Source organism: Taurulus bubalis, assembly GCF_910589615.1.
Source record: "Taurulus bubalis genome assembly, chromosome: 7".
In the NCBI taxonomy this organism is placed as follows: Eukaryota; Metazoa; Chordata; class Actinopteri; order Perciformes; family Cottidae; genus Taurulus; species Taurulus bubalis.
This window is the reverse complement of record NC_136595.1, coordinates 17,844,525-17,855,589: the sequence shown is the minus strand read 5'-3', so window position 1 is coordinate 17,855,589 and position 11,065 is coordinate 17,844,525. Positions and strand designations below refer to the sequence as shown.

The following is an 11,065-nucleotide window of genomic DNA, read 5'->3' as shown; positions in this document are numbered from 1 at the left end:
TACAGGTGTTGCGATCATGTTTGTTTACTTGCCTGCTCCTGGAGTTTTAAAAGGAAGGTGTACACAGATGTGCTAGCTCAGTGTTATCTGAACAATTGTTGTATAAGTCTGCAAAACTATTTTCATATAAAATGTACTAAAAATTAAAATTCCACATATCTGAAAGAGTCTGGACTCATGTGTTTCACTGCCATGATTTACTATTACTGATTGAACCCTTTTTATATGCTGAAAAGAGATGAAAAAATATCACAGAAAATGTCATAATATTCTAATAAAAGGTCACAAACGGGTCATTTAAATATCGTAAATAAGTCAGAAAAATGTCAAAGAAAATGCATGAAGAAAGGTTAGTGTATAGTGTAATTTGCCATAAAAACAATTATATAACCATGTATGTCATAAAATAATGAATCCTAAAGTATCCAACAATAAAGCAAGCCATGTGTGTGTTCTTTGCGTATCTCGTGTTTGCAGAGGACCCAATGTTCTTTGTCTATTTGCACATTCAATATTAATAAACTATGAATAGAGATCAAAGCATCAGGGCCGTTCTTTAATGGACGCCCACAGGCACCGCACTAGTGTCTTTAAAAAAAGTCATAGTATGATTTATTTATTTGTGTATGCTGTATAAATATATTTCTTAAAGTAATAAGATGGACCATACAAGATTGTCATAGTATGCTATATAAAATATATATGAACAAAAGGTTATAGTATAGTTAGTACATAGCTTCTCAAAGTGCAGGCCGTGGGTCAACGACTATCTTAAGACATTTTTGGCCCGTGTATGGGACATGAAATGCATGCATCATATGATTCTAATCATATACAAAACATTTCAATACACTTTCAGCTACTGTGTCAAACTGAGCCCCCGAACAAGCATCTCACAGGTTGGGAATATAACTTGTAGAACGCTACCGTTTATGGACGGGTGTCGTGGATATTATGTTCCATCGTCAATGCTAATGGTGTTGGGTAAAGTTAGCGATTTCGGTAGTCAGTTCATTGTAGATATGAAACTGAATGTGTTTCCTGTGTGCCCTTAAACATATGCTGGTTCCTTTAATTCAAAGTCAAGTCATTAAAAATGTTCTAAACCCTGGTTTAACCTCTACTGACACAAATTTAAACTATCAATTCAGAATTGTATGCATTGTTAAGTGACGAAACACAGTTTGACAGTTTGACCCAATTTTATTAGTTTCCTTTGGAAAACCTAATGTAGTTCATTGCAACAACACATTTCAATCTACAGTGTACACTTACCACAGGTTGTAAATAGTAAGGTCATCTGAAACAGGACTGCGTGCATTACAGTTAAAGCAAAATTGTTCAGCAACCAAAACATTACCTTAAACTTGGTGCTGGGTGTTAAGTGACTCAACAGTCACAGAAGGAAGAAAGGACTCAATCCCGACAAGTAAAATATTTACAGCGACAGAAATTTAGTGGGAAATGCTTTGTATTCTACTGTCAGGAAGACAAAGTTCAAACACAAAAGGCAATAAAAAAAAACTCAAAAACAGGATCTTAAAAAAGTACAGCAATGACTATTTAAAACCATGTCTCACGTTATTCATATTTTAGTCCTCGTTTCCAAAAAGGATTTAACCGCTTTCCTTCTAAACACCTCCTTCACCAATGCTTCTACAGGTAAGACAACAAATCATTCTTTCTAACGTCGAGTGATCAGGCACAGACATGATGTGGCCTATATTAAAAATATAAAAGTGGAAAGTTAACACTGTGCGGGCTGTTCTTAGTCGCTCATCTCCATGTCTTCCTGATGGTGGTCATCGCCATTCAATTTGGACTTTTTGGGGATTTGGCCCTCTGACCTCTCCATCTCCTCCTGGCCTTTGGGGGATGAGGCGGAGTCAGAGTCGCTCTTCCTCTCATCGTCATCCTCCTCCCCCCCTGCTTCCTTTGCACTGTCATAACCTTGCTCCTCTTCATCGTAATCCCGGGTCACCTGTCCGGACAATTATGATGATATGAAAAAAAAAGGATCATTTTTTTGGGGGGCATTTCTACTGTACGAGAGAGACACACACCAAAGGCCATGACCGTGACATTAATTAGTAAAAAAAAAAAAAAAATCAATTAGTTGCCAGTAATTTCAAAACAATATTCTAAACATACCTTAACATCTCCTTTCTCACTATCAGACTTGCGGTCCCGGTCTCGCTCCTTATCTTTGCTCTTCTTCTTCTTACTGGCTGAGCGTTCCCGTTCGTCTTTGCTCCGGTCTCGGTCCTCCCTGCGCTCCTCCCTCCGGTCCTCCCTGCGGTCTCTATCCCTTTCCTTCTCACGCTCCTTGTCCTTCTTTTTCTCTTTCTTGTGACTGAATATGACAAATGGATAATTTTAGTCGTTGAACTAACATGACAAAGTGTATCAGTCGTTGAACCAGAGTAAATGTAAAATGCATTTCTCACCGTCGGAGCGACGGAGACCTGGACAGCCTCTTCCTGGGGGACCGAGTTATACTGCGGCTTCGCCTGTGCCTCCTGAGACACAAAGTCAAATAAATAAATGTTAATAATTTGCTCGTTCTTACCAAGTCATGGACTGCTGACTTTTGAAGTTATTTGCTTCTAATGAATATAAATCCCATTAACCGTTTTGACTGGCTGCCTGTAATTCACCATAGCAACAATCAACGTGGTGCTCTCACACTCACCGGGTAATGCTTCGAGACCTCCTGGCACTGCTATAGCTCTTGGGGGGCGTCTTTGACCTTTTCTTCGACTTTTCCTCCTTCCTCCTGTCCCTGATCAAGACACAAGCAAGGTTCACAACATTAGCAAACAGCAGCACCTTACAGGCAACAACCAGATGTACTGGCATCAAGTGGAAAAATAATCAGAACTTCAGCAACTAAATTCTTTAATAGTGGTCAGCAATACATAATAAATTAATGAGGCAGCAATTTAACTACTGAGGACAACAATTGAAATGCTGACCTTGATTTACTGCGGCGGTTTTTTTCACGGGAGTGGGACCTCCTCCTGCGTGGACTCCTCGACTTCCTCCTGCTTCTTGAATGGGACCTCCGGCGAGACCTACTCTTCGAACGTCTGCCAAAATGAAGCAGTATCACATATTAAAACATAGCAAATCACTGTCATATCAATTATCTTGTTCATGTCTTGTGTATGTGACTTTGTTTTCATCTAATATTGCTGGAGAACAGACTGAGTGTCTTCACCTGTGTTTTGAGCGAGATCTGGACCGCCTCCGCCTCGACCGCGAACGAGAACGGGAATGTTTACGCTTGTCATCTTTTTTATCTGCAAAACAATGACAAAGCTGAATATCTCTCAGGTAGTAGAGGCGTATTGCTCACATAATGGAACAAATACAACACTGACAACAAAACAAACAATATTTTATTAAATAGAACATTAGCTTTCTTCATTCATTATAACGTACTATAAACTGTAGTGGTGCAATGGACCACTGTTGATCTGTGATCCTACGGGTCTAAATTATAACGTTATCATGTGTTCACATGTAATCTTGTAAACTGTATTGTTGGTGAGGAACTTAAATAAATCCAGTTTGAAGTAGATGTTTTCACAACATAAACATAAATAGATATTAGAGATGGAATTATGACCTCTTTAATAAAGTAGTCTATAGTTAAGACTACTTATGACAAGATTTGTTTTAATCCCAAATAAATTACAATCTTTTATTTCCTAATAATTTTAATTGTGTTTTTTTATGAAGAGTCTGGAGCCTTGTTACCAGCTGCTATACTCAAACAACAAAAGAGATCTGTATCTGCCAATATGGCTTAGCAAATAGTATCAGATGCAAAAAATGGGTAACCTGAGATCTCTAAAAGTTATATTTTCTCTCTTTTATATTTTGTGCTGATCAGATCTGAGTTTTTTTATGATCTGTTGCCCCACCAATAAACTGCTACATAAAACCAGTAGGCCTTTCTGCAAAGGGGCACACGAGGAAACGGAGCACTCACTTCCAGGCTCAATGGCTGCAGAGATGAGCGACTGGGCCTCTCGGACTCTCTTCATGGCCTCTTCAATCTCCTTACTTGAGGCATCATTCTTCATCCCTGAATTCAAGTTTAGTCCGGCCGCTAATGGATTAAGTCTACAAGTGGCATCAATTATTTAGTTTTCTTTCTTACCAAAAAATATTTTGACTCAATGGATCCGCATAACCTGAATGAGAGCGTGCAACGTTTCTTACTTGGGGTCCATGGACTGCATGAGCTTCAGGAAGTCGGCAGAAAGAGCCTGAAAAATAAAAAGGAAATTACCATTAGAAAGAAATGTAGTTGAAGCATGCTGCGACTATGAATGTGACTGACAAGGTGCTGACCTGGGGGTTCATGTTATGGCCTTGCATTCCCATGGCAGCCATTTGCTCCATGTTGGGACCGCCAAGACCTCCAAACGGTGTCCCTCCCATCTGAAACACAGACACCCTTACACTTTAAGCAGAGCTACATTAACAGCACTCAGGACAAAACATTGTATCAAGCATCCGGCAGACGCAACACAGAATAGAGTCTTAATTATCAGCAGCGCGTTTCGATAAACTGAATTACAGTGTTCCGCATGAACAACACGCTTTCAGTCTTGACAGCATCTCCTGTTTTCAGTCATAGAAAATTTGACCCAAAGACTCATTTAGTATTGACCTCATTCACACGAGGGCCACCACGTATTCATTGCAGAGTCAGAACCAGCGAGTCATCAAGAGGCAGGACCCAAAATGATCTTGAACACAATGTATACTTTAGAGTCAAACTTGATGTCAAAACTCACTGATGCCAGAGGATTGGGTGTTGGAAGAAGGCCTCCCCCAGGCATCATTCCTGCCACGGCGTTGGCTGGAGCCAGCAGCGACATGGCTTTAGATTCATCAGGAATGACTCCTGGAGAAAGACAACAACATTTCAGTCCACGCTCCAAGCAAACATTGATGCACACTCAAACAAGACTTGCAGACAAGCCACCTCTGTCTAACTACTCTGTATTCAAATATTGAATAAATAAAAAATAAAATAAAAAGAATGCACTTTTTTTTGTCTTGTCTGTAAATCTTGAGCCCTGATTTTTTTTTGTGAAAGTATGATTGTATGATTAGCAGCTATGAATTTATAAGTCACAAAACACACTGTGGTCAACACTGCCAAGATTTTTTCACCTGTACTTGTTTTTTAAGTCATGAACCAAACGTAAGCAAGCACAGCCGGTTGTCCCGTGGGATGTGCTCTCAACTTTCATTAGATGTTTTATGAACAAGCGACTCGTGCCGGCTGCTTCGCTATAAAGCACACAAAAACATTGAGATACAGAAAACAAAGTTCATGATTGGGTGTAGACAAGGGTACATTTCAACATTACTTACCATTACCAATACAAAAACAGAAAAGGTTCAGACATATTACCTTTTCTGGGATTTTGTTGGTTGTTACTTTGTACAATTCCACCACAAAAAAAGAAAAAAAAATACCACATAAAGTATTGCTAACAAGCTACACTACTGCAAGGTTTTGGCCAACAGTAGGTCACTAAAAACACTAAACAATGTCAAAGATAAACTGCACTAAACAGTTATGGGCTAGTACCAGCAAAAGCTGTGATAAAATCATGACAAATGTGGCCAAAGCTGAAGAAATCAAACAGTAAATTCAAAAGGGAAAATCTTATGGAGATGATCATCCATGGTGCAATCTGAAAACAGGCTATTTTTAATCTGACATTTTACATTTTTTAAAAGAGGAGAGGGAAAGAGAGAGAGAAAGAGAGGCGCGCGCACGCACACGCACACACACACACACACACACACACACACAACAGAAAGGACACTTGAGAAACAGGATAAGGCTGCAGAAGACAAAACTGTTGGTGGCATTTTCAGCAGGGCCTGGTATATAGGGCTGGCTGAACCAGGAAAAAGAACTGTAAAACACAACAACAAAAGAAACACCACTGTTAAACGTGAGATTCACTCAACTCGTTCAGAGTCATGTGTGGAGAGGATCAATAAAAAGCATATTTACTGCAACATGAAGTAGAGGCTTACAACTACTTTTATCTCGTTTGTGAGAATTTGGAAATACAGATGCACAATGTAAAATAAGAGCAAGTAAATGCCAACACCGGTTTGTGTGCTTCTCATGGTTATAACTAAACTATATGCTAATTCACTTTAAAGTAATTGCCTAGCTGATGGCACACACACACCTTCTAAATCCATCCTAGCATGCACAGCATCTATCCTGCATGCTTTGTGCTGGGGTAGGGTTGTCCGGAACGTTTTACCCGGATCTGAGCCATTAAATATCAGCATTCTGGTAATACCAAGTCCAGATCCAGTATTTATATATTCCTTTGTAATGCACCCCAATGGCCTAATCAGGCCATAGTTATATTTAATAAGGAAATCCAGTTTGGCTGTTTGGTGAACAGCTATGCATCAAGAAAACAAAGTCACAAGTTTTCACTTATTTGGCTGATTAGACCTTTCCTGATAACTGTGCTTGATTGATATCTTCCTCACTCTATTGCTAGGTTTGGTTGCACCCGTTAGGGCGGGGCAACTTACACCTGTAGTTTGGTTACCTAATCAAACTCCAAACATAGCTCTGCCAAACTTAAACCTATAAATATTTTTGAGACAGCAAACTGAAACCCCCATTGTGTATACGCAGCATCTTCAATTGTTTCTTACAGCATTGCATTAAATATGAATGTGCGGGGATCTTTTACGAAAGCAAATCAACGACATGTACGCTACATAAAATAAATGATATGGTATTCCCAAGATTAAACAGTTTTGTTAGACGTGTACAACACGTGAAAAATGGCGCTAGAATTTACCCAACGCGACTAACCTACAGTAGCTTTCCCCGCTGACATTTACTGACAGTGTGGATAACATGAATTGAAAACGCATTGTTGATAATTATTAGTTCAAGCACAGCGGGACATTTACAGCAAGCGTACCCAGGGTGCTTACTGTTAAAATATAAATAGAGGATCAGAAATGGTTAAAGCTTGAAGTCCATACCCCTATTTTGCTGAAGAGTTGTGTGGCTCATTTTGTTAATAAAAGATGCCTTAAACAGAGAGAAAAAATAAAAATAAAGAGTTAATATTTTACTGCAGAACGAGAGAGAGAGAGAGAGAGAGAGAGAGAGAGAGAGAAAGAGAGAGAGAGAGAGAGAGAGAGAGAGAGAAGGGGGCTTGCGAGCTTGGTGCCATTATTTTTCTAATCTCCTGATGGCAGCAGAGGACCACTTTCAGCCAGCAAGGAAGGGACTCTCTGCAAATGACTTGTCCACTATGAAAACCACAACACAAATAACAGAGAGAGAAGTTTACAGCTAGATTGTCAGACATGGACACAAATGTACATTTCCCTTTTATTAACCTAGAAGTGCCAACACTGAAAAGCTTAGCGAATTTTGCTTGGTCACAAAGAACTCAAAATGGCTCAGAGGGTTTTGCAATTCTATCAAAACACATTGTGATGCATGTTCAGAGATAACCATGTGAGTGAGACAAGAATAAAACCAAAACCCACCTTCAGCAAAAGGGACCGCGATCAAGGCTCGGTCCACAAAGACGGTGTTCGTCAGGTGTTGGGAAACTCCCACCGACTCAGGCTCAAGGAACTTTACAAAACAGACACGTGAAGTCACAGGCAAGGGAGAGTCACTGGAAGAAAATACAGATATGTTGTGCAAAGAATACAAACAAGGAGACCCAACATGCCTTCTTCAAACCGACCTGAATTATTATTTTGTGTCCCCTGGGACAACTAACAAAAAAGGTACAATATGCAGCATTTGTCTAAAAAATAATGTATAAAGAGATACTTAAAAAAAAAAAAACAACACTTTTTGCTACCTTCCCACAGTGTGGTGCGGCGGTGTGGATTTCAGTTTTTGGTTTTATTGCTCAGATTCACCGCTTTGTTCTCAGTGATCTCAAAATAGAATGATATTTGTTTACAAACAGAAACAGACAACGCTACATAAGTATACCTTTAATAATAGAGGACAGTAGGGCTGCAACTAATGATTATTTTAATAATCGATTAGTCGGTCGATTAATCGATGAATCGGATAAAAAAAGCAAAAAAACATTAATTTCCAACCCTTTGTTCAAAAACAGAAGTGACAGTGCAAATTCACAGTGCAAAACATGTTCAGAAAGCACAAACAGGTTGCTCCTTGAACATCCCCGAGCTGTTAATTAAATAAATTAGATTAAAATGGACTGACACTAAAAACATACACATGTATGCTTTACATCTGCCTTTTTACTGTAATTGATCTCCTTGGCCGCTGTAGACATCTTTACGCTGGTTGGCCAAGACTCGACACATCCAAGATGTTCTTTTTTTGCTAAGATCACGACTTCAGCGTTTCTCAGTCTCTCACTCCAATCTCAGACACGCTGGCGGCTCTGCGCCGCTCTTTTTTTTCTCTCCGCGACTTTATGACTGCCGTAATAATCGCGCGACACAACGAATCGATAATGAAATTCGTTGTCAACACTTTTGCTAATCGATTTGTATCGATTCGTTGTTGCAGCCCTAGAGGACAAGGTGCACCCACTTTCTGAACTATACCAACAATATATCTTAAATATATATATTCTTGTAACGTGTTGTAATAAGCACATTGCTCATTGACAATTTGTTGAGAATCAAATGTTGCTGCCAATCACTGACACTTTGAACCTTTGTTGTTGTTAAAGTCCTCACCATGTCATACCTGCTGAGAAGTCAGGTGTAACTCAATACAGGAAGATACAAAGCAGAGAACAATTATTTTCTACTATAGTCAATGTTAAAATACTTTGATTGCAGTAGCTCATTGACATCCAAAGTGAGATGCAGGGAACACAAGGGATTGCCTACAGGAAGTCAATGACATAACAATATTGTCACCAAGTTTATTTGTTCCTCCACTTTGTTTAAAATCAGCATTTACAACATTAAGATGCTGCAGCAGATACATCCAACGTTTTAACTAGTGTTAATTTAAAATATTGATTAATCCAACAATTATTTTTCCGATTACTCAAATAATTGTTTAGTCTATCAATTGTCAGAGGGGATAAAAAGAGAAAATGCACAAATTATTAAATTAACAATGATGTAAAGCAGAAGAAAGACAGAGGCTTGGACAGACTAATGTCTAGCATTATTCAGGGTGAAACTAGTCAATTTATTCAATTTTCATAATAATTTATTAAACAAAAATGTTGTGCTTACGTTGTTTTCAGTTACTCAAATGAGGGGTTATTGCTACACTTGTGTTCATTATATCATTGCAAACTGAATCTCTTTGGGTATTTCAACATGACTAATAGTATAGGTACTTATAATGGCCATTTGTTATGAATAAAAGGCAATTGGGGGCTAAACGATTGTTTAAAAAATAACCACAACACTTAGTTGAAGTCTGACCACGTTGGCTTGATAAGAATTATCGATTATCAAAGTCGATATATGTTAATTGTGTGGTTATATCTCGAAGTCTGTGGAAGAAATGTAATTTACTTAAATCCCTCACGCATGCACACAACATAAGTTATGATGAGCGCGTGTCCCTCACGTCGTTCAGGGGAGTTACTGCTGCTGTATTCATAATTAAAGGCGCGGGCAAACGTTAGCGCGAGCCGCTAGGCCTACCCGACACCACAGGCCTCATGAGCCGCGTACGCTAGGTAAGACAACGGGTTACCAGTTTACAGTTCCTAATACTCACTCAGGCGGAAACAGTTTCAGCTCCTCTATGTTTCCGAGGAATCCGAACAGGGTCCTCATCTGCTCGGAAGTCGTGCTCGGGGAGACGTTGGTCACCTGAATGACGTGCGTGCTGGAATTCATTTTCGCGAGTGCTAATCAAGCTACCTAGCTTAATGCTAGCAACGGGTCTGAATGTATGACAAAAAAAAAACACGAGCAGGGTAATGTTTACGAGGAAAACAACATCAGGCGATTGCAAAAGCGTGCATTTTTTTTTAAGTAAGTTAGATAGATAGTTAACGTTTGCTGGTGGCAGATCGACGACGACTGTTTGCAATGAGCAACAACAATGCCGCTGCTGAAAATGTCGCGAGGCAGGGATTCTGGCGCATTCACGTGCAAGTTTGTAAACTCGTACTTATGGATTTTATCCTAGTAAACACGAATTGTCCCTTTCTAGTAAAATTATGTATTACCACTATACTACTACATCATATCTGACCGGTACTATTTTTTAGGCTGATACTGAGATCAATATTTGTGAGTTACATTTTTTAAATAATGATTTGTCAGTGCTCTCTGACAGAAAAAATGTCTAACATGTGAGACACTTTTTTGTAAATTACCTAAACATTTGTATGGCATTTCTGCACTGCAATTTCTGGTTAGTACATGATTGTTTTTGTTATTATGTTTTCTTTTAACTATACTGTAAATATAGACACATTTATACTGTAAATATAGACACATTTCTCCAAATTCACGAGTACGTTGGTTGAGTTGTTGATATACTTTAAAAGTGTTGGACAACGATATTTCTTAATTTTCGAAATAATAAGTATTTAAATGTGTTATGTAAACTTTAGAATCCTAAATGTACAATCACAAAAAACGGCTCAAGAAATGTGTACATCATAAATGAAAATGTAATTCCTTCGCTGCTAAGTCTCATTTTTCCAACTACACGTAAAGGCTGTACGGCTCTGAATACGGCTGAAGCCAAAGTGGGTGTGGCTAAAGATGTGTCAGAGCATTTGCTGCTAGGCTGCTAACTTTAGCTTGTGATTTCTTCAAAGCCTTATTTCCGTGTTGCTTGTCGAAATAACAAAGCAATACAGACGCCGCACTTATAGAACGGCACATGTATTCAAAGATACATCAAATCAAACAGCGGGTGGTTTGGGGCTCGGATTAAACCAACAGCGTCGGAGGGCAACTCAACTCAACGCTCTTCATATAACGTCATCACGTGAGGCGCAAAGTCGTCGCTTGCTAACGTAGCACCCTCGCTACCAGTTGGCATGCCAAC

General features: G+C 39.2%; 2 protein-coding genes across 3 annotated transcripts in view; one reads left to right on the top strand and one right to left on the bottom strand.

Moving 5' to 3' along the window:
* Positions 1–158, top strand: part of LOC306739396 (ankyrin repeat domain-containing protein 13C-like) — a 26,011-nt gene extending 25,853 nt beyond the window's left edge. Inside the window, exon 13 of the mRNA XM_079221405.1 lies at positions 1–158. This exon is cut by the window's left edge and continues 1,723 nt beyond it. The gene's annotated coding sequence lies outside the window, so the exon portion shown is untranslated.
* A 1,033-nt stretch (positions 159–1,191) lies between these two features.
* Positions 1,192–9,897, bottom strand: LOC306739291 (uncharacterized protein; the record flags this gene model as incomplete). Of its 2 annotated transcripts, XM_079221273.1 has the most annotated exons (12): positions 1,192–1,981; positions 2,152–2,353; positions 2,448–2,519; positions 2,693–2,782; positions 2,976–3,089; positions 3,221–3,302; positions 3,998–4,131; positions 4,231–4,277; positions 4,363–4,452; positions 4,812–4,921; positions 7,579–7,712; positions 9,776–9,897. In XM_079221273.1, 12 exons carry the CDS (start codon positions 9,895–9,897, stop codon positions 1,769–1,771), a joined length of 1,410 nt encoding a protein of 469 aa, XP_079077399.1. In that variant the 3' UTR covers positions 1,192–1,768. The 2 variants fall into 2 exon arrangements, with proteins under 2 accessions (XP_079077399.1, XP_079077400.1); XM_079221274.1 differs by lacking the exons at positions 7,579–7,712; positions 9,776–9,897 and adding an exon at positions 5,194–5,782.
* Positions 9,898–11,065: the final 1,168 nt, after the last annotated feature.